The sequence below is a fragment of the Trachemys scripta genome, chromosome 1, assembly GCF_013100865.1.
Source record: "Trachemys scripta elegans isolate TJP31775 chromosome 1, CAS_Tse_1.0, whole genome shotgun sequence".
NCBI lineage: Eukaryota > Metazoa > Chordata > Testudines > Emydidae > Trachemys > Trachemys scripta.
In genome coordinates, this window is record NC_048298.1 from 114,658,317 (window position 1) to 114,682,058 (window position 23,742).

The 23,742-nt window shown below is 41.2% G+C and overlaps 1 protein-coding gene across 1 annotated transcript in view; it reads left to right on the plus strand.

Moving 5' to 3' along the window:
* The window catches only part of LOC117883170 (solute carrier organic anion transporter family member 1C1-like), a 40,993-nt gene extending 17,468 nt beyond the window's left edge, over positions 1-23,525 (plus strand). Inside the window, exons 9-14 of the mRNA XM_034782245.1 lie at positions 13,783-13,978; positions 15,397-15,562; positions 16,074-16,258; positions 19,784-19,848; positions 21,133-21,250; positions 22,453-23,525. Coding sequence (XP_034638136.1) covers positions 13,783-13,978; positions 15,397-15,562; positions 16,074-16,258; positions 19,784-19,848; positions 21,133-21,250; positions 22,453-22,675 — 953 coding nt within the window. The 3' untranslated portion in view covers positions 22,676-23,525. The remainder of the gene's footprint in view (positions 1-13,782; positions 13,979-15,396; positions 15,563-16,073; positions 16,259-19,783; positions 19,849-21,132; positions 21,251-22,452) is intronic.
* Positions 23,526-23,742: the final 217 nt, after the last annotated feature.

The window sequence follows — 23,742 nt, forward strand, 5'->3', positions numbered from 1 at the left end:
TTATATGAGCCGGCTGGGCTCTGATAGGCTGGTCCAGCCACCATCCTAATTGTCTGCAGCTGCCACCCTAATGGGCTGTTTCCCCTGCCGCCAGTCCTTTGGCTGCCTGCTGCTCAGCCTCCCTAGGCTGGTTTTAACCCTCTCAAGGCCAGTGTGGGGCAAGTGCCCCATCACAGGACCCAATTATGGTGTAGCTGTAGCATCTCTAGACTTTATTAAGAAATTAGTTAAATAATGTTATTCTCAATTAACAGACGGAGGTAAAGAAAACCCGCTGGGCTTCATATTTACCTCCTATAAAATGCTTACAATTTTGAGTTATTTGCATGTGAGAATGTTCAAAAGAAAAGAATAGGTGATGCTGAAGTGAGCCACAGTGACATGACTGAGCAGGTCTCTCAATTGTCCTACTTTGCTCTTACTGTAAGACACCTCTTCCTGCTGCCTTCCTGTTGGTCTGTGCTATGCTGCTTGTTCCCCAGTTCCAGATCACACCTTCCTACTGCTGACTTCATCCTTCCCCCATTTCCAGGCTGTACCAATGTTATAGTGCATTCTCCATGAGACTTAAGGGAGATATAACATGTTCTCACCCATAAACTATCACCTTGCCCTGCAGAGAGTCCTTACTGGGGCTGAGGCAGTGCTGTCCCTGTTCATTCAGAAAGGGGTAGATCCACCAGACAAGGTACCTTTCATACATAGATGGAGTGGAGACAATCCCTGGTTATTTAATTATATTTCACTTGTTACAGTGAGCCTGTCATGAAAAGAGTACCCCAGTTGCAGTGGCCTAGATATTCAGTGCTGTCCTTGTCCTTGGAGGCACTTCTCCATGCACTTTCTAAAGTTCATAATTGTGTGTAACATTTGGTTGGACTAGGAGTGTAATCCGGTATAATATCAAAGTATGCCATTAATCATACTGAGTCATGGTTAAATTTGGCTGCAGCTGGGATGCCCTCTGTGATATTCTCTGTAAAGCCATTACCATTCAAATTCCTGCTCAAGATCCACTTCTAGCATGATGTCGATAAGATTGTATCCACCTAATATTGCTTATGTCAAAATCTACATTAACGCATCTGCTGCTATGTGATTTCTCTTAATAGAGAGTCTGGAAGTTAACATGGGCTTTTTTTTCCCTCCGTTTGAACTAGATATCTTACAAATAATAGCAAAGGTCATGCCCCCCATAATTGCGGATTGCTTTATATTCAATCATGTGTTTGTCTTAAGGAGGGGTCAGCAACCTTTCAGAAGTGGTGAGCTGAGTCTTCACTTATTCACTCTAATTTATGGTTTCGCGTGCCAGTCATACATTTTAACATTTTTAGAAGATCTCTTTCTATAAGTCTATAATATATAACTAAACTATTGTTGTATGTAAAGTAAATAAGGTTTCAAAATGTTTAAGAAGCTTCATTTAAAATTAAATTAAAATGCAGAGCCCCCCGGACCGGTGGCCAGGACCCAGGCAGTGTGAGTGCCACTGAAAATCATCTCGCGTGCCACCTTTGGCATGCGTGCCATAGGTTGCCTATCCCTGGTCTTAAGTATGCATCAGAATGCATCAGCTCAATGAAGGAATGTAAAGCTGTGTAAAACAAAGGCTCTCATTTCTTGGCAACATCTTTAGGATGGTGAATCTCAGCCTGGCCATTTGGGGAAGCCTGGGGTTTGAATTAAATTACTGAGTTTCAGTGTCTCAACCATATTAGACAATAAGGAGGTTTGCATCTAATACAGAAAAGACTGTCTTCATTTCATGGATCTCAAGACACAGCACAGCAACAGAGGTATACATATGCAGAAAAAGCCACATTGATCCATTGTGTTATGTTAATTCCTTGAAGATAGAAGTTGGAATTTCCTGGCATGAGACCCATAGAAATGTAGACAAGTAAAAGTGATGGCCAGAAAAGCATTCAAAACAATTCATATAGGCAATACAGTAGTTTGCATTGTATATAAAGATTTTCCTAGTGCTAACTATGTGTGAAATGATTTAGGATTAATACCCATCTAATTTCACAAAGCTCTGGAACCGTGCTTGGCAAAGGCTATGTGACTCTGCTGTGTTTGAAAGAGTTCTAGCTGTATTGCCATCACTAGAAGGCAGATCACTGAATTCCTCCCTGACACAAAGCATGGTTCGGGCAGCCAACAATGTCCTTCCTGAGGATCTCTGCCTGAATTCCTGTGATAAATATCAGGATTAGCAAAGGCTGTAAGAGGTCTGAAGCATAGCAACTACAAAACAGTTGGTGGCGTTAAATAGTTACAGTACAAAAGGTGCACTACAGGATTCTTACACCAAAGAATATTCAGAAGAGCCAAAGGGGCCTGATGCATTCTTTAGGCAAACTTTTGCTACTTTTTAAAGTATTGTTTGTACCACTCTCAAAGATGAGGCTCAAACACAACAGAACTGGACATGGTCCCTGCTCTAATGCGTTTACCAGCTAGGCTTTAGAGCTGGCACCACAGTGAGAGCCAGTACTGTAGAACTAACAAGTTGAGAGTATTGGGATGACATATATATAAATAAGATCCCGGAGTGACTCGCTTAGCTCATGCATACGGCATTGTAAGCACTGCTTTCTAAAAATCGTAAGGTGGGATTTTTAGAAGCACTGAGTTGTCAAATTTCTATTGCAATAGATGCCAATAGGAGTTTTATCTTGGACTTCAGTGGGAGCAGAATTAGCCCCACACCAAACACTTTTGAAAATCCCACCCTTCATTAGTTGTCTTCCTATAGGCTTTGTGGAGAAAATTAGCTTTATCTTGTTTTATTCTTAGTTTATTACAAAATATTGATAGGCATGTTTACCTCCACTATGTTCATTTTCAAATCGGTGAATTCATACAGTTTCCTATAAAGATGAACGTTTAAAGAAACATGCAATTAAAATATATATCACAATGCTTCCTCATTCAGTGGTAAACATATCATTTGTACAAGCTATCCAGTGAAAGTGTTACTGGTATGTATGCAGTAAACCTCTGAGCAATATATATCTATGGAAAATATTGACTTGCATATAATATATATATCACTGTTTTCTATTGGATTGAATAAGATCTATTCTAATAATTAATAGGCCATCTAGTGGCTGTCTTCTAAGCCTACTTTAACAAAAACAACGAAGAGTCCGGTGGCACCTTAAAGACTAACAGATGTATTTGAGCATAAGCTTTCGTGGGTAAAAATCCCACTTCTTCAGATCCAGGGAGTGAAAATTACAGATGTAGGCATTATTATACTGACACATGCAGAGAAGGGAGTTACCTAACAAGTGGAGAACCAGTGTGGACAAGGCCAATTCAATCAGGGTGGATGTAGTCTACTCCCAATAATTGATGCGGAGGTGTCAATGCCAGGAGAGGGAAAGTTGCTTCTGTCATGATCTAGCCACTCCCAGTCCCTATTCAACCCCAAATTAATGGTGTTAAATTTGCAAATGAATTTTAGTTCTGCAGTTTCTCTTTGAAGTCTGTTTTTAAAGTTTTTTTCTTCAAGTATGGGTACTTTTAAATCTGTTATAGTATGTCCAGGGAGATTGAAGTGTTCTCCTACTGGCTTTTGTATGTTACTAGCCCCGATGTCCTATTTGTGTCCATTTATTCTTTTACGTAGAGACTTTCTGGTTTGGCCAATGTACATGGCAGAGGGGCATTGCTGGCACATGATGGCATAAATCACATTAGTAGATGTGCAGGTGAATGAACCCCTGATGGTCTGGCTGATGTGGTTGGGTCCTCTGATAGTGTCACTAGAGTAGATATGGGGACAGAGTAGGCAACGAGGTTTGCTACAGGGACTGGTTCCTGGGTTAGTGTTTCTGTGGTGTGGTGTGTAGTTGCTGGTGAGTATCTGCTTCAGGTTGGGGGGTTGTCTGTAAGTGAGGACTGGCCTGCCTCCCAAGGCCTGAGACAGTGATGGGTCATTTTCCAGGATAGGTTGTAGATCGCTGATGATGTGCTGGAGAGGTTTTAGCTGGGGGCTGTATATGATGGCCTGTGGTGTTCTGTTATTTTCCTTGTTGGGCCTGTCCTGTAGTAGGTGACTTCTGGATACCTGTCTCTCTCTGTTAATCTGTTTCCTCACTTCCCCAGGTGGGTATTGTAGTTTTAAGAATGCTTGATAAAGATCTTGTAGGTGTTTGTCTCTGTCTGAGGGGTTGGAGCAAATCAAGTTGTATCTTAGGGCTTGGCTGTAGACAATGAATCGTGCGATGTGTCCTGGATGGAAGCTGGAGGCATGTAGGTACGTATAGCAGTCAGTAGGTTTCTGGTATAGAGTGGTGTTTATGTGACCGTCACTTATTTGCACTGTAGTGTCCAGGAAGTGGATCTCTTGCATGGACTGGTCCAGGCTGAGTTTGATGGCGGGGTGGAAATTGTTGAAATCAAGGTGGAATTCTTCAAGGGCCTCCTTCCCGTGGGTCCATATGATGAAGATGTCATCAATGTAGCAGAAGCAGAGGAGGGGCGCTAGGGGACGAGAGCTGAGGAAGTGTTGTTCATAAAAATGTTGGCATACTATGGGGCCATGTGGGTACCCATAGCAGTATCGCTGACTTGAAGATATAAGTTGTCCCCAAATCTGAAATGGTTGTCACAAAGCTCAGCCACTAAGCCTATTTTGTACAAATCAAACCAAACTGAAAGAATAGGATTCTGAAAGAAACCAAATAAATAGGATTCTGATGTACGTAAAAGCAGATACATTGGGTTTAAAAGTTGTGAACCATTTTTATTAAATAAATAATTTGAAATAGTTTTTTAAAAACCCCTAATAATCCCAAACTTGAACTACTGTATGAATATTTTTTAAAAAATTTGCTTCTGTCTGTAAAAACAGTTTCAGGTCAGTATCACTAGATGTCAGTGTTATGTAATGGCTGTAAAATACACAACTCTTTAAAAGGAAAAAAGACTTGATATATGGTAACTTAGATTAGAACTGAGAAATAATTTGCAGTGGAAAATTTAGCCAGTGGATTTCACCTTTGTTTATTTATCAGTGATCTCTTATGATGTTGTCTTTATAGTTTTCTTGAATGTTTTTGAAAGTATTGAATAGCTCTTTGGTCTTGATCTTCCATTTTGTCTGAGCTCTGCTTGACGCAGGACCCAAGTAGGGGAGCGTCAAAGATGGCCCTGTGCCACCTTTACATTCCCCTATTCTTGAGGCTGCCTATCTGGCGCCTGATATAAATTAGAGCGACCTCAGAGCTCTTCTTACTTTCACCTTGTTGCAACAAGCCCCCTAAAGGGCTGTTCTGGCAGCTGAGACTGTAGTCAAGTTCAGAGGTACACCAGCTATGCTCTAACATACCATCTATACTAGGAACCATGAGAGCATGACTTAGGGCTGGCCCCATTCCACCTGGGGATTTCCCAATAAACCAGATCCACTGTTGAGTTATAGCAGAAAAGCGGGAAGATCTGACCCTTTGTCTGTTGATTGTGTGCAATCCGTTTATTGTGAGTATTAGAAATTCGAATTGTGTTGGTTAGGTTCAGTTGAACAGACAGGTTTGAATGGTATGTTTCCATTCCAGGAACAATGAATGGGAAACCACTTAGGATTAATATCCATGTGACGATTGTAGGCCATTGTCTAAGAGGGGATTGGTGAATTCTCAATAATAATTAATACCTTAAACTAAAAAATATTTGAATAGCAAGATAATATTTCATTCAAAGCCGGTGATCACATTTTTTTTCAAGGGACTATTATTAATGAGTACCTCAGGACATAATTTTACCTAAAATAGAAATCTTAGGCTTTAGAAATTAATGCTAATAATTAAACAATGAGGAGGCAAACCTCCAAGATGCCAGTCACCCTCATCTCATTGAAATCAGTCAAGCGGAGGGCACTTAAGTCTCACAGGAGTGGTCATCACCCTGCAGGACTGTTTTACAGGATAATTTTTTTTTTCTAGAATTTGAGTTAATGCTGTGATAAATCTACCACAAACAAATTGACATTGAGGCAAACATGAAGGTCTTAAGAATTTGATAGATCATTACCTAGGAAAGTGGCTCACAAACTTTTTTACTGGTGACCTCTTTCACATAGCAAGTCTCTGAGTGTGACCCTCCCTTATAAATTAAAAACACTTTTAAATACATTTAAAACCATTATAAATGCTGGAGGCAAAGGGGGTTTGGGGTGGAGGCCGACAGCTTGCGACCCGCCCATGTAATAACCTCGCGACTCCCTGAGGACTCCCGACCCCCAGTTTGAAAACCCCTGACCTAGGCCAAGCCTTAGATGTCCTTAATATTGCTACTGCTAATCTGCCAAAAATGTACCATGTAATGTTTAAATAAATACAAAATATTAAATATTGTTGCAGCATTGTCAGAGATAGGTTCAGAAATTGGAGAAGATTAAAGAAACTTCCAAAAAATGAAGATACTCCATGTACTTAAAAAAATTACTTAAATAATTCTTCATTTAAAAAATTAGAAAATTAATGGACTTAAAAACCTATCTCAATTAATGTGCTGCTATTTTGTACTCTAGCTGCTGTGCATTATAGTGTCAGGAAGATCTCTGTTGTACCAGAAAAAGACTTTTTATTTAAAGTAATTATTTTTTGTTGGTGTTAACTATTTTGTCTGACAATAATATGTTTTCATAGAGAAGAAAGATGGGAAAATGAAATGATACAAATAAAATAACTTGGTACCTGCCATAGTTTTAAAAGAGCTAGCTGAGGAGCTCACTGGAGTATTAATGTTGATTTTCAATAAGGGTACGTCTACACAACGAAATTAGGTCGAATTTATAGAAGCTGGTTTTATAGAAATCGGTTTTATACAGTTGATTGTGTGTGTCCCCACATAAAATGCTCTAAGTGCATTAAGTCGGTGGACCGCGTCCACAGTACTGAGGCTAGCGTCGACTTCCGGAGCATTGCACTGCGGGTAGCTATCCCACAGTTCCCGCAGTCTCTGCTGCCCATTGGAATTCTGGGTTGAGATCCCAATGCCTGATGATGCAAAAACAGTGTCACGGGGGGTTCTGGGTACATGTTGTAAGGCCCCTCCCCCTCCATCAGAGCAACGGCAGACAATCGATTCATGCCTTTTTACCTGGGTTACCTGTGCAGACAACATACCACGGCAAGCATGGAGCCCGCTCAGCTCAGCTCAGCTCACCATCACCATATGTCATCTGGGTGCCGGCAGACGTGGTACTGCATTGCTACACAGCAGCAGCTAATTGCCTTTTGGCAGTAGACGGTGCAGTATGACTGGTAGCCGTCATCGGCTATCTGGGTGCTGGCAGACGTGGGGCTGCATTGCTACACAGCAGCAGCTCCTTGCCTTTTGGTAGTAGATGGTGTATTACGACTGGTATCCGTCATCGTCATATTCCTCAGTGAGTTCAATCAGAGGTACCTGGGCAGACATGTTTTGTCTCCTGGAGACTCAGTCCTGTCAGCAGTCCTATTGAACCGTCTTGACGATGATGGCTAGCAGTCGTAATACAGCATTTTCTGCCAAGCACTCAGAAGATGCCAATGGCTATCAGTCATGCTGCACCGTCTGCTGCCAGCTTAAGATGTAAAAAATAGATGGACCAGATTTGTTCTGTATTCATTTGCTTCCTGCTCCCTCCGTGAACTCAACGGCCTGCTAAACCCAGGGTTTTGAGTTCAATCTTTAGGGGGGCCATTCTGTGTGACAGTTGTTTGTGTTTCTCCCTGATGCACAGCCATCTTTGTGGATTTTAATTCCCTGTAAGCAATGTCATCACTCGCCCCTCCCTCCCTCCCTCCGTCAGACAATAGTTTCACGCCTTTTTTCAGCCCAGACGCCATAGCACTGGGATCATGGAGCCTGCTCAGATCACCGCAGTAATTATGAGCATTATGAACACCACGCGCATTGTCTTGGAGTATATGCAGAGCCAGAACATGCCAAAGCAAAACCAGGCGAGGAGGTGATTGCAGCGTGGCGACGAGAGTGATGAGGAAATTGACATGGACATAGACCTCTCACAAAGTACAGGCCCCAGCAATGTGCAAATCATGGTGTTACTGGGGCAGGTTCATGCCGTGGAATGCCAATTCTGGGCCCAGGAAACAAGCACAGACTGGTGGGACCGCATCGTGTTGCAGGTGTGGGACGATTCCCAGTGGCTGCAAAACTTTCGCATGCGTAAGGGCACTTTCATGGAACTTTGTGACTTGCTTTCCCCTGCACTGAAGCGCCAGAATACCAGGATGAGAGCAGCCCTCACAGTTGAGAAGCGAGTGGCGATAGCCCTGTGGAAGCTTGCAACGCCGGACAGCTACCAGTCAGTTGGGAATCAATTTGGAGTGGGCAAATCTACTGTGAGGGCTGCTGTGATCCAAGTAGCCAGCACAATCAAAGACCTGCTGATATCAAGGGTAGTGACGCTGGGAAATGTGCAGGTCATAGTGGATGGCTTTGCTGCAATGGGTTCCCAAACTGTGGTGGGGCGATAGACGGAACCCATATCCCTATCTTGTCACCGGAGCATCAAGCCTCCGAGTACATAAACCGCAAGGGGTACTTTTCAATGCTGCTGCAAGCCCTGGTGGATCACAAGGGACGTTTCACTAACATCAACGTGGGATGGCCAGGAAAGGTACATGATGCTCGTGTCTTCAGGAACTCTGGTCTGTTTCAAAAGCTGGAGGAAGGGACTTTCTTCCCGGACCAGAAAATAACCGTTGGGGATGTTGAAATGCCTATCGTTATTCTTGGGGACCCAGCCTACCCCTTAATGCCATGGCTCATGAAGCCATACACAGGCAGCCTGGACAGTAGTCAGGACCTGTTCAACTATAGGCTGGTGGAATGTGCCTTTGGACGTTTAAAAGTGCGCTGGCACAGTTTACTGACTCGGATAGACCTCAGCGAAGCCAATATTCCAATTGTTATTGCTGCTTGCTGTGCGCTCCACAATATCTGTGAGAGTAAGGGGGAGACATTTATGGCGGGGTGGGAGATTGAGGCAAATCGCCTGGCTGCTGATTACGCGCAGCCAGACACCAGGGCGGTTAGAAGAGTACAGCAGGGCGCGGTGCGCATCAGAGAAGCTTTGAAAACCAGTTTTGTGACTGGCCAGGCTATGGTGTGAAACTTCTATTTGTTTCTCCTTGATGAACCCTCCGCCCGCCCTCCCTCCCCATTCACTCTACTTCCCTGTAAACTAACCACCCTCCCCTCTGCCCTTCGAGCACCGCTTGCAGAGGCAATAAAGTCATTGTTACTTCACATTAATGCATTCTTTATTAATTCATCACACAACTAGGGGGATAACTGCCAAGGTGGCCCCGGAGGGGTGGAGGAGGAGGGAAGGAAAAAGGACACACTACAGTTTAAATCTTTAAAACTTTAACACTTATTGAAGGCCAGCCTTCTGATGCTCGGGCAATCATCAGGGTGGAGTGACTGGGTGGCCGGAGGCCCCCACACCGCGTTCTTGGGCGTCTGGGTGAGGAGGCTATGGAACTTGGGGAGGAGGGCTGTTGGTTACACAGGGGCTGTAGCGGTGGTCTCTGCTCCTGCTGCCTTTCCTGCAGCTCAACCATATGCTGGAGCATATCAGTTTGATGCTCCAGCAGCTGAAGCATCGACTCTTGCCTTCTGTCAGCAAGCTGACACCACCTATCCTCTTCAGTCCGCCACTTGCTCTCTTCAGCCCGTGATTCAGCCCGCCAGCTCTCCTCGTGTTCATATTGTGCTTTTTTGCACTCTGACATTGAATGCCTCCATGCATTCTGCTGTGCTCTGTCAGCGTGGGAGGACATCTGGAGCTCTGAGAGCATATCATCTGGAATCCGCCGTTTTCTCCTTCTAATCTTCACTAGCCTCTGTGAAGGAGAAACATTTGCAGCTGGTGGAGGAGAAGAGAGAAGTGGTTTAAAAAGACACATTTTAGAGAACAATGTGTAAACTCTTTCACGTTAAATTTTGCTGTTCACATTACACAGCACATGTGCTTTCGTTACAAGGTCGCATTTTTCCTCTTATATTGAGGGCCTGCCGGTTTGGTGTGAGAGATCACTCATGCAGTGCCAGGCAACAGATTTCGGCTTGCAGGCAGCCATGGTAAGCCACAGTCTTTTGGCTTTTTTAACCTTCTTAACATGTGGGAATGGTTTCAAACAGTAGCACCCTCATTTCCCATACCAAGCACCCATTGGATTGGCCATTTAAAATGGGTTTGCAATGTAAAAGGAGGGGCTGCAGGTTTCCGGGTTAACATGCAGCACAAACCCAACTACCCCCCCACACACACCCAATTCTCTGAGATGATCACTTCACCCCTCCCCCCACCGCGTGGCTAACAGCGGGGAACATTTCTGTTCAGCCGAGCGGGAACGGGCACCTCTGAATGTCCCCTTAATAAAATCACCCCATTTCAACCAGGTGACCGTGAATGATATCACTCTCCTTAGGATAACAAAGGGAGATAAGGAATGGATGTTGTCTGCATGCCAGCAAACACCGGGACCATATGCTGCCATGCTTTGTTATGCAATGATTCCAGACTACGTGCTACTGGCCTGGCGTGGTAAAGTGTCCTACCATGGCGGACGGGATAAGGCAGCCCTCCCCAGAAACCTTTTGCAAAGGCTTTGGGAGTACATGAAGGAGAGCTTTCTGGAGATGTCCCTGGAGGATTTCCGCTCCATCCCCATACACATAACAGACTTTTCCAGTAGCTGTACTGACCGCGATTGCCAGGGCAAATTAATCATTAATCATTAAACACACTTGCTTTTACCATGTGTAATATTTACAAAGGTACACTCACCAGAGGTCCCTTGTGTGCTCTCAGGGCCTGGGAGCACGCCTTCGGTGAGTTCGGGGGTTACTGGTTCCAGGTCCAGGGTGATAAACATATCCTGGCTTTTGGGAAAACCGGTTTCTCCGCTTCCTTGCTGTGAACTATCTTCATTGTCTTCATCATCATCTTCCTTGTACCCCGAACCCGCTTCCCTGTTGCGTGATTCTCCATTGATGGAGTCAAAGCACACGGTTGGGGTAGTGGTGGCTGCACCCCCTAGCATGGCATGCAGCTCCGCGTAGAAAGCGGCATGTTTGCGGCTCTGCCCCGGACCTTCCGTTTGCCTCTCTGGCTTTGTGGTAGGCTTGCCTTAGCTCCTTAATTTTCACGCGGCACTGCTGTGCGTCCCTGTTATGGCCTCTGTCCTTCATGGCCTTTGAGACTTTTTCTAATATTTTGCCATTTTGTTTACTGCTACGGATTTCAGCTAGCTCTGATTCATCTCCCCATATGGCGAGCAGATCCCGTACCTCACGTTCTGTCCATGCTGGAGCTCTTTTGTGATCCTGGGACTCCATCATGCTTACCTGTGCTGATGAGCTCTGTGTGGTCACCTGTGCCCTCCACGCTGGGCAAACAGGAAATGAAATTCAAAAGTTCGCGGGCCTTTACCTGTCTACCTGGTCAGTGCATCTGAGTTGAGAGTGCTGTCCAGAGTGGTCACAATGAAGCACTGTGGGATAGCTCCCGGAGGCCAATAACGTAGAATTCCGTCCACACTACCCCAAATCCAACCTGCAAAGGCCGATTTTAGCGCTAATCCCCTCGTCGGAGGTGGAGTAAAGAAACCGGTTTAAAGGGCCCTTTAAGTCGAAAAAAAGGGCTTCGTCATTTGGACATGTCCAGGCTTAATTTGATTTAACGCTGCTAAATTCGACCTAAACTCATGGTGTAGACCAGGCTTAAGTCTTGGAGCACTGGAGAAGTTCCAGAAAATTGGAAGAAAGCTAATGTTGTGCCAGTTTTTAAAAAGGGTAAATGGGATGACCCAGGTAATTATGGGTCTGTCAGTCAGACATTGATCCTGGGCAAGATAATGAGCTAGCTGATATGGGATTCAGTTACTAACTAGAACTAAAGGAGGGTAATATAATTACTGCAAATAAACATGTGTTTATGGAAAATAGATCCTGGCACACTAACTTGATAACTTTTTTTGATGAGATTACAAGTTTGATTGATAAAAGTAATAGTGTTAACGTAATATACTTAGACTTCTGTAAGGCATTTGACTTGGTATCATATAACAATTTGATTAAAAAACTAAAATTAACATGGCACACATTAAATGGATTAAAAGCTAGTTAACTGATGGGTCAAAATAAAACTTTAAACGGGGAACCATCATTGAGTGTGGCTGTTTCCGGTGGGGGTCCTGAAGAGATCGTTTTTTGGCCCTATGCTATTTAACATTTTTATCAGTGACCAGGAAGAAAACATAAAATCATCGCTGATGAAATTTGCAGATGACACAAAAACTCGGGGGGCGGGGGGGAAGTGGTAAATAATGAAGTGGACAGGTCACTAATACAGAGCAATCTGGATCGCTTGATAAATCGGGTACAAGCAAACAGTGTGTGTTTTAATACAGCTAAATGTAAATGTTGGAACAAAGAATGTAGACCATACTTTCAGGATGTGAGACTCTATCCTTGGAAGCAGAGACTCTGAAGAGATTTGGGGGTTGTAGTGGATAATCAGCTGAACATGAGCTGAACAGTGTAACAATGTGGCCAAAAGAGCTCATGCCATCTTGGGATGCATAAACACAGGATTCTTGAGTAGGAATATTTTATTTTACCTCTGTATTTGGCACTGGTGCAACTACTGCTAGAATAGTAGTTCTGGTTCTGCCCACAATTCAAGAAGGATGTTGACAAATTGGAGAGGGTTCAGAGAAAATACAGGAGACTGATTAAGGATTAGAAAACACGCCTTATAGTGGTAGACTCAATCTATTTAGTTTAACAAAGAGAAGTATAAGGAGTGCCTTGATTACAATCTATAAATACCTACGTGGGGAACAAATATTTAATGATGAGCTCTTCAATCCAGCAGAGGCAGGTATAACATGAGCCAATGGCTGGAGGTTGAAGCTAGACAAAGTCAGACTGGAAATAAGGTATAATTTTTAACAATGAGAGTAATTAACCATGGGAACAGTTTAGAAAAATTCATGGTGGATTCTCCATTACATACAATTTTTGAATTAAGATTGGAATTACTTTGGGGCAGTTCTATGGCCTGGGTCATACCAGAGGTCAGTGCCAATTATCATAATGGTCCCTTCTGGCCTTAGACTCTATGAATCTAGAGTATCCATTGAACCACACCTTCTTTTGTCACACTGTTGGGTTCCTATTACAGAAATCTCTGATCTGCCATACAGAATAAGATACTGGATATTTTGCTTATAAGTTAGGCAGTCCAAAATAAGCATGGTCATCACAGTGAAATGTTTCTATAGTATATTTAGTTACTCACGGGTGAGAGTATCTGTTAAGTGTCTTATAACATCCTGTTATGAATTTTACAATTTATCCTGTTTTACATTATACAAAGTTTAGCATGGACTGAGGCCCATTACAGAAACGGAAATATAATAATAATAACTAGTAGCCATCTAGCACTTTACATCAAATGGAATGTAAAAGCCTACTGAAACACTGATTTAACAGTCTGTATTGCAGTCCATTTGGCATGATGATTTTGCACCATAAATGAATCACTTTGCAAGAAAATGATCAGCAGTGACTAGCTGATGCCGTACAATTTTAATGTTAAAGTTGCAGATGTAGATGGGGAGGTTGTCATTCAGACAGTTGCCAAATGTTCATTTTGTGGGCTCCCTTAGCAAATATGGCTGGGCATAGCAGTCCTCCTAGTTCAAGCTTATGTGTAAACTAATTTTTCTCATGTGTTTGTAGGTCTTATCAACATTCCTGCTGTGGCCTTTGGGATATTCTCAGGAGGGCTGATCATGAAAAAATTCCAGATTAATGTTTTGGGGGCTGCAAAGCTATCCTTGGGATCATCCTTCTTTGGTTACCTCTTGCTACTTTCATTATTTGCAATGGGCTGTGAGAACTCGGACGTGGCAGGACTGACTGTGTCTTATGAAGGGTATGCTGGAAAGTGCAACGTTGAGTGCAGAGTTCCATTTTAAAGCAACCTGCTTCCTCAAAGTATTCCACATATTCCGTGAATATACTCAACAGGGATCTAATCCAAAGAATCCAAAGTCTTCCCATTGACTTCAGCGGGATTTGGAGCAAAGCTCAGAATCCCTCTGTAATTGTTTTTAGCTCCCAAGCCTTTATTCTTCTCTATGCAGGTTATTCCTGTGTAGATGAATCGAAATTCATGGCATTTCCTGTGAGTTCTCTGACTGGGAAGTGGAGCTGTGCTGCTCCTCACAAAAAGCCCTTTTAATCCACAGATCCCTGGAGAGCTGAAGAGCTCAACAAGCCAAGAGGCATCCGTATTGGTGTTCCTTGCCTCTGTGTGCTGCTGAATACCCCTGGACTCTCTAACGCCCTTGGACATGCCTGCTGTAGGGCTCCCCGTAGCAGGACCACTGTAGAAAACCCTTCAAGGTGGAGAATTAAACTGCAGAGGGTGAAATAGTGCAGGTTACTTGACACTCTGAGTGAAATCCTGACCCCACTGAAGTCAATGGAAGTTTTGCCATTGACTTCAGTGGGGCCAAGATCTCATACTCTGCAGTAATCTATACCAGTTTCCCCAACAGATGTTGATAGATGAATCCAATTGAACTTGACTAGTTGTCACTCCCATGAAACTCTATTGATTCCCCACCTCCGAGAGCCCCCTCCTGGGACAAAGATGGAAAGGGTCAGCACAGTACGTGGAAGTGGTTGCATTCCCACTTTTCACACTATTGCAGCTGAGATCTGCAGGCACAAGCTTCCTTAGGCTTGCGGCAGCAGAGGTGACCCCAGGGACTTTCTGGATGGGCTTTCTGTGCTTGCTTCTGCAGCCACTCCATGAGTGATGCTCCCATTGAGGTCAAAGGAAGATCTGTAGATCGAGTGGCTGCAGGGTCAGGTCCTCAACTTAGATCAATCCATCTGTGATCACTTTCCCACCTCTTTTTCAATAGCTTTTCGGTAGGGATGATTTTTTCCCCTTTGCCATCAGAGTGACCAATGTTCTGAGCATTTGGGTCCAATTTTGTTTAATTGAATTGTGCCCCAGATGTTTCAGATGAATATATTAGAAAATAAAAACAATATATCAGTAGATACACATTGTTAAAACGCTAGTTAACAATGCCCCTTTAATAAAACATATGCTGTATTTTAATAGGCGTGTCATATTGTAGAATACTGTTTGATTGCAGAGAGGAAACATTTGGGAAGGGAAGTGGAAATAAAATATTTCAGTATACTGAAGATTTAAGGCTACACTCAGGTGCATCTTGCTGAAAATATGGCCCATGGTTTGAAGACATTTCTACTTAAAGCTGCTGAGAAACTGCATTTCATTTTGTTTCTGAGGTTTGTTTTGGTTTTTGTCAGAACAAAACAGGTCTCTAGCTATGAAGAAACCCTCTTTTCTGAGTGCAATTCAGGATGCATATGTTCAAAAAATGAATGGGATCCTATATGTGGGGAAAATGGAATCACCTACGTGTCGGCGTGTCTTGCTGGTTGCAAAACATCCAATGGAAGTGGAAAAACCTCTGTAAGAAACTTTTCTATCATCATTTATGATGCTTTGGTCTGTCTTAGCCTAGCTAGCTCTGTTATGGCAAATGAATTGCAATTCTTTTTAAAGTAGGGATCTATGACTTTCCTTAAGTTCCTTGGTTTTCGGCAATGTGCTACAGAAGATAAGAACTTTCTAGGGTGCGCTTTTTTGTTTTCATGGAAAATGTTCTGCTTTTCATAAAATGAAAACATGAACATTGCAAATGTAATTGTATTTGGGAAAAAATTGTTTTTTAGTTGTCAAAACCATCATTAGTTTGGGGGTTTTAAACAAAAACCTGAAATATTTTGTCAATAATTGGACGTTTGTTTGGAAATTTACTTTTTTAAAACAAAAAACATAACTTTTCAACCGCAGATTTTCCAAGGGTCTGGAAAAATACAGTAAACAATATTGTAACATTTTAGGTGGTCATTTTCCCCTTACTCCTCTGCTATACATAGCATATCTCAATAAACATACACTTTTACCTGCTATATTCCAGGTGTTTTATAATTGCAGCTGTGTGGGAATTACAGCGTCTCTATCAAGAAGCTCCTCAGCGGTGATGGGAGCATGTCAAAAAGGAAATGAATGTCCAAAAATGTTTCTGTATTTTCTGGTAATATCAGTCATCACTTCATATACTTTGTCAATAGGTGGTACACCTGGATACATATTACTTCTGAGGTAAATAGAGATAATTCCTTTTATTGGCAAATGTTTTCAAGGTGATTTGATATTAAAATCCATTTTCTGTCTTCATTCATAATACTGGGTGTCCTTTTCGACTAGTCTTAAAGGCAGCGGAAAGAGGATTTCAGAAGGTTTTTTAACCATTAAAAAGCTTCCTGACGAAATTATGTATAGCAATATAAATGCTACCAGATAAGCTACATTGTGCTTCTGATTAGATGATACAAATAGCTTCATATCTAGGTTTATCATCAGCGTACATATGCTCACTTTGTTATAAAAAATAATACTCTGGGCCTGATTCTCATTTACACCTGATTCTCATTCTCATTAAGGCCACTTCTTATAGCTCTGATAGTGGAAACTTACATAACTTTAAATGCCCTTTAAACTGCAAGAATGGTGGCAAATGATCTTAGAGTATCAGAGAATCAAGCCTTGTGTGTACGCATAGTCAGTCAAATTTTCATAGGTATTGAGTACCCAAAAATGCCATTGATTTAAGTGTGTGTGTGTGTGTGTGTGTGTGTGTGTGTGTATATTAAATAATTACAAAAGAACCTAGAGACAGACTAAAACCAAACCAGAAGCTGAAAATTCACTCTGATCCTCCCCTTAGGATTCATGACAAATTAGTAATTCCATATTATCAGTTAAAAATCTTGTATGCAACATAACAAAAGTAAAATTTATCTGGGATTTTTTTTTCTATTGTATCAATAACTGCCTTTCACAGAGACAGTCACATGTAATAGTGGACCAGTGGCACCATGACTTATCCAGTACTGAATAGAGGCTTGCAAGCTAATTTTCAGAAAATATATAGGGGATATAATATGATCTGTGTATAATCTTGATTTGTTCATCTTCAGTCTGCGCTCTCTGACTTCCAAGAACCTACGTTTTAGGCATCAGCCTCACTGCCTCTTGAAAAGCTTTCCTCCTCAGTTTCTTTGGCCAGACTCCCTTCAGCTTCCCTTGCCTAGCTTCCAAAATGCAAAAAAATAACATCTAGGTAACTGAGAGTGTGGAGATTGTATTTCAAATTGTCCCAACTTTTGAAAGAACTCATTTGACATATACCCTTTCTCACTGCAAGAGTTTAAGTATCATCCTGGACAGACAATGCTAAAGCTGGAAATACTCTGAATATCGGGCTTTATGCAAAAATGCCACCATGAGATACTGAAGTAACATAATTACAAGTGTGAGTCTAGCATAATCGCAGATATACACCTCTACCCCGATATAACGATGTCCTCATTTTCAGCCAACTCTAACATTAAAAGTTGGTTCTGGTACTTGGTGCAAACTGGCAAAAATATGAAACCTGAGATCCAAATGTGGCATATGAATGCAGAAGCTAAATCTCTACAAGACTTTAAGATTTAGTGACATTTGCTTCAAGGGTTTACAGGATTAAAATCAGTGAAATGTGCTTATGCCCAGTGACTGATTCATTTATTGTAGTGTTCCTTTAAAGGTATTAGGCTAATTAGGATTGCCAAAGGACTTTAGAAACTATTGAAGTTATGTGACATTAATGAAATGCAGACGGGAGTAATTTAAGTAAAGGCATGCTATTAATAGAGAGCTATAAAGTGAAGAAGGGTCACCTAAGTTGTCTCTGAATGGACTGGCTTTCAGTGTATGGGGAAATATAGCTTCTATTGAGGAGCTGATATACTAGTTCAGGGGTCGGCAACCTTTCAGAAGTGATGTGCCGAGTCTTCATTTATTCACTCTAATTTAAAGTTTTGCATGTCAGTAATACATTTTAACGTTTTTAGAAGGACTCTTTCTATAAGTCTATAATATATAACTAACCTATTGTTGTATGTAAAGTAAATAAGGTTTTTAAAATGTTTAAGAAGCTTCATTTAAAATTAAATTAAAATGCAGAGCCCCCCCGGACCGGTGGCCAGGACCCGGGCAGTGTGAGTGCCACTGAAAATCAGCTTGTGTGCCGCCTTTGGCACGTGTGCCATAGGTTGCCTGCCCCTGTACTAGTTAAACAAATGTTCTGATGAAATTTTCAGTCAAATTGGAGCAACTCCTTAATATAAGGAATAATTTAAATAAAGGAGAAATTTAAATCTAAAGAAGCAGATTTCAGATACTAACTCTCTCTTTCTTGGTTTCCAGCATCTGAATGTATTAAATTTATTTGTAGATGGGGCTTGATTCACTAATTTCTTTGAACCTTTGTGTCATCATTTATACTAGTACAAAGTGAGTGTAAAAATATGAGGTTATTCTGCTCTATTAACATGTTACACCTACTTTTGTATTGGTATAAATGACTGCACAAGGGCAAGGCATTAGAGAATCAGGCCTATAAATGCGCTTGCTAAGAAGTTCTTTTGACTCTGGATACTTAGTTATGTTTTTGATGCAGGCCTTTTGTGTACTTTTGAGTGTTAGTTAAATAGATGGAGGTCCTGATTATCATTGACACTAAGGCTTCTTGACACTGTTGTGGCTGTGTACGGGGCCCTGAAAGTGGTCAGTCAGAGCCGTGTCAATGAGGGGCTGTAGTATAAATGAGAATCTTCTGAAGAGGCTTTAAAATTCTTTTAAAATACCCTTTGAAGGGACGACTTCCTGGAATGTCTTTTCAAGACACTAAATTACTGTTTCTTGCAGTATGTCATTGCTGCCATCCTTAGATAATATTCTGGAAATATAATGTGGAAAATAATGTGTCTTCATAGGTGACTTTCCCCATAGGTGTGGGGAACCCCTTGATTCCACAACCCTTGATTTCAGTGAAATTTGTGTGTTCTCCTTAGCTCAGGAGGCACTCAGTACCTTGTAGGCTTAAACTCCAAAACATTATATTTATTCACAGTACAGATTTAACTTCAGCCTTCTTATTCAGCTACTTACATATGCTTAACAGGATGGCCAAGATATTAATAAATTGTATTATTAAGTACCGTTAACACAAGGAAATGCATGTATCAGGTAGAGCAAAGCACTTTGACACATGTCTAATTTTAAGCACATCAATAGTCCTATAGATTTCAGCAGGACTATTCATATGCTTAAAGTTAAGCCTGTGCTTAAGGTCTTTGCTGGCCAGGGTCAGAATGTTTATTTGTTTGCTATGTATGTAAGGGCATGGCCCTGCAGTCCTTGTGACTGCAAAACTCATTTACTTACATCAGAGCTATGTTCATATTACTAGCCATCACTACATTGAGTCAGAAGGCTTTTGAAATGCTTGGCTGTGTGTTTGCAGAACTAATTTTCCACAGATTGTGTGAGTAACTCCTAAAAGTTGTTCCAGTTTGAAGCTGCATTGCTGTCATCTTAAAATTTCATATTGAATTTAGATGTTATGAATTCCTAGGCCTGATTTTCACGCCAGCACATTAAATTCATGCCTGTTGTAGTGCCACTGTAATCAATGGCATTACCTCAAAGTAAAACTAGCATAATAGAGTGGAAAATCAAGGCCCTCCATTTGTAATTAATGTTTTATTTCACTTTAACAATCATTTCTCTTTTTTTTAGGTGCATTAAACCACAACTAAAATCTTTTGCGCTTGGTATTTATACCTTGGCAATAAGAGTTCTTGGTAAGTTTGGTTCTACACTTCATCTTATTTGGATACATTGTAGTACTGTTCTTATTAATTGCTTATGGCAGCAGTGACCTAGAATGTTGTCTAGAATTAACTTTAGCTTCCATATGCATATCAAATGGTAAAAATATGACAAATATTAGGAATAGGAGAACTGTGAGAGAATTTGTGTTTTGTGAAACCTGTAAAAAAAATTCCATTTATTATCAAAATGTTAACAAGTACTGAAAGAATATGCAAAGACAACAAGGAAACAGCAGTATTATTTCTAGAGCTGTTGTTTTTCATACAACATTAAACCATATTTGAGTTTCCTCTCCCTAGCCTAGTTATTCAGAGACACTATGGCGATTGTCATAGTATAATGACTAGAACAGAACAGAATAGAATAGGGCCTCTGTTTCTGCTCAGTCTTTACTCAGACATATTTTCATTGAATTCAGTGAGAATTTGCCTAAATACAGGCCACTGATGTCAAGGGCAGATTTAAAGTCTTTCTACTGGCTTCAATGGGCATTAGGGCTTGATCATATATCCTTTGCTCACATTAAACACCCACTAACGTCAATGGGAGAGTTAAGTGTGCAAGGAATGCAGGATCTGACTCCTTATTTAAGCAACTGATATGACTGGCTCACATCAGCCTAATATATATAATCAAGTGTTAATATGTGGAGAGATTAATAAGACTGGAACTTTTCAGCTTGGAAAAGAGACGATTAAGGGGGGGATATGCTAGAGGTCTATAAAATCATGATGGATATGGAAAGTGTTGTTTATTCCTTCTCATAACTCAAGAACTGGGGGGTCACCAAATGAAATTAATAGGCAGCAGGTTTAAAACAAACAAAAGGAAGTATTTCTTCACAAAACACACAGTCAACCTGCGGAACTCTTTGCCAGAGGATGTTGTGAAGGCCAAGACTATAACAGGGTTCAGAAAAGAATTAGATAAGTTCATGGAGGATAGTCCATCAATGGCTATTAGCCAGGATGGGCGGGGATGGTGTTTCTAGCCTGTGTTTGCCAGAAGCTGGGAATGGGCGACAGACATGACGTGGATCTCTTGATGATTATCTGCTCTGTTCATTCCCTCTGAAGCTCCTGGCATTGGCCACTGTTGGAGACAGGATACTGGGTGAGATGGACCTTTGGTATGACCCAGTGTGGCCATTCTTATGTTCTTATTATTGTGTATCATATTGTTAATAAATATATAAAATTAATAATATCTTAAATGTAAAAATCACATTAATGCTCTTTGTTTAATACTTACAGCAGGAGTCCCAGCCCCTGTGTATTTTGGAGTGTCAATAGACACCACATGCTTGAAATGGGGAAGCAAAAGGTGTGGGGGAAGAGGAGCGTGTAGACTATATGATTCTAATGCATTTAGGTAAGAAATTTGGTGAATTAATTCTTTCAGCTCACATATTTTAACTATGTTTACACATTGAGGTCTAGAGCTGGTAGAAAATTATCGGTCAAAACTTTTTTGGATGGACAGTTGGGTTTTTAATTAAACAAAAATTATCATGGAAGGTATCTGCTTTTCTTGAAAGCAAAACCCCAAAACCAGAAAAATGGGGGGTGGGGAAATGATGGAAAACCAAAAATATTTTGGTTTGGGTCTATCTGGGGCTGAAACTCTTCAGTTTGGGGCACTTTGTGACTGATATTTATTCAGTTCCCCCTCCTTTTTATAGAAAGTTTAAATTTTCTGCAGAAACATCTCTCTCCCCCACCCCCAGTTTTTTTTTCCCTACTAGCTCTAGTGCAGACCAGACTGTGGTAGCTAATTGCTGCTGCACATTGGGACAATACAGAGCTGGATCACAACAAGGCATTATGGTCAGGGAGCCACAAAAGCCTGTAACAAGGTGTGCTAGCTCTTTAAGAACCAGCCTAGGTTCAGTATAGTTACTGATTTCTTCCCAGGACAGAGACATTCTCAGAGATGTTCTATGGAACAACATCTAGAGACTAGAACAGCAAGACATGCTGGGAAATGGGGTTGGCATATAATAGTCTCCTCTTTTCTGGTAAAAAAGAGACTTGGAGGAAGCAGGGCTGCTGGTAGATCTCACCGCTGAGGAGACAAGAAGTTAGGTAAGGAGTAAGTCCTGTTTTGAATAGTCCTATGGAAAGAAATAGAAAGATTAGGAACCTGGCAGGACTCCATTTTCATTTGGGGACTCCAGGTGTTTCTGTAACACAGTAACAAATAATTATAATAGTTCATAATTATTAATAATAAATGCCTGCATCACAGAAATGCCAGTCTTGTTGGTATCTCTGATGAAACTGCCAAGATTTGAATTGACTGTTGAAGAGATATAAACATTCCTCTCCCACTGAAGGACATTGGTAGGTTCAGTGTGTGAGAAGCTCATACTGCCACTGCCTATGCTGTACCTGATATATGGCTAAAACTCCGGGTGTTAAACAAACACCTTGCATTAACACCATATTCATTCAGTTTTACCAATTTTATCGGAATTATAAATGACTTCCTTCTGCAGAGTTCTTTCAGATGTAACTGAGGCATTAATTGTGTATTACCTTTATGGAAGACTGATTGAGATTCTTCTTTTATAGATACATATATTTGGGATTAACCGTGGTCTTGGGCACCATGTCCGTTTTCTTGAGTATTGCAGTCCTTTTCGTCTTAAAGAAAAGGTATGTTCCACAAGACGAAAACATCGCAGCCAATGGAGGGAGAGGAATGGTCTCGGTACAAAACAGAAAAGATAATTTTGTCAATAGCGACTATTTAATTCAGACAACCTACTGGCCAGAAAAGGAAACTCGACTTTAGGAAAATGGATTTTTTCAGGGGGATTTTGACCAGCAGGGGGAGTTCCATACAGAAATCCGTCATAAGTGAACATGTTTTAGTGGGTGGATGTACTTGAGCATCCATTTTGAAAATGTTCCCCTTTATGCAAGTTTGACTGTAAATACCAAAAATCTTCTTAGAATGTGTATAGGTCTGAAAATACAGTTCAACATTTGTCTTAAAAATATGGGGTGAAATTCACTCTTCTACACACAAAACCCAGGTAACAGACTCTTTGCAGGGAATTAAGTGGGCGTTCTGGAGGTGCCATTCACTTCTTAACCTGAAGGCAGGCAGTATGGCTGCCGCAGAGTTCCTCCTCAGCAACTCTTCTAGTTTTCAGTGTGAGGGGTAAGGGGTGGCCTGGAACCTATGGCCCAATTTTAGTGATCTCTTCCACATTGACCTATAAGGAATGGGCCTAGAAATACCATTCATGGTACACAAGGGACATAGAGACCCCCTTCCACGGATGCTTGCCCATAAATGCCCCATACAACCAACCCAATTGAAACAGTTAAGTGGCATCTTGGGCTTTCTGTGAGGCTCTCTACATGAGGTAAATTCCATCTATGATGTTTTGACCGTTCAGTGTTGTGGTTAGGAATTGCTTCTCAAATTTACTCACACAACCTCTGTTAAATCATGGCATCAATAACAAAAAAGTTGTCACTAGTAAAACCACTAATCTGCCAAAGGAAATTTGGATTAAAGATACATCTATTCTATGTTTTAAATGGTTTCTTACTGTTTGCTAACACTCAATGACTGTATAATTCCATACCTTTTTTATACAATGTAATAAGCAAGATGATATAACATATACCTGTTTAAAAAACAATGACAAGACCCTTTGGGAATAATAAAATAAATCCTAAGAGCAGCAGTCTTTGTTTATTTCCTTTTATTTATGTGTTTTAATTTATTTAATTCATCAGGGCAGAAATGTGTCAAAGCATCTAGATTGATTTTTTTTTCTTGGTTTTGGTTATATTTGTTCTTTGCTATGTTTGTGAATAAGGAGAACTGGATGAATGTTAATATCT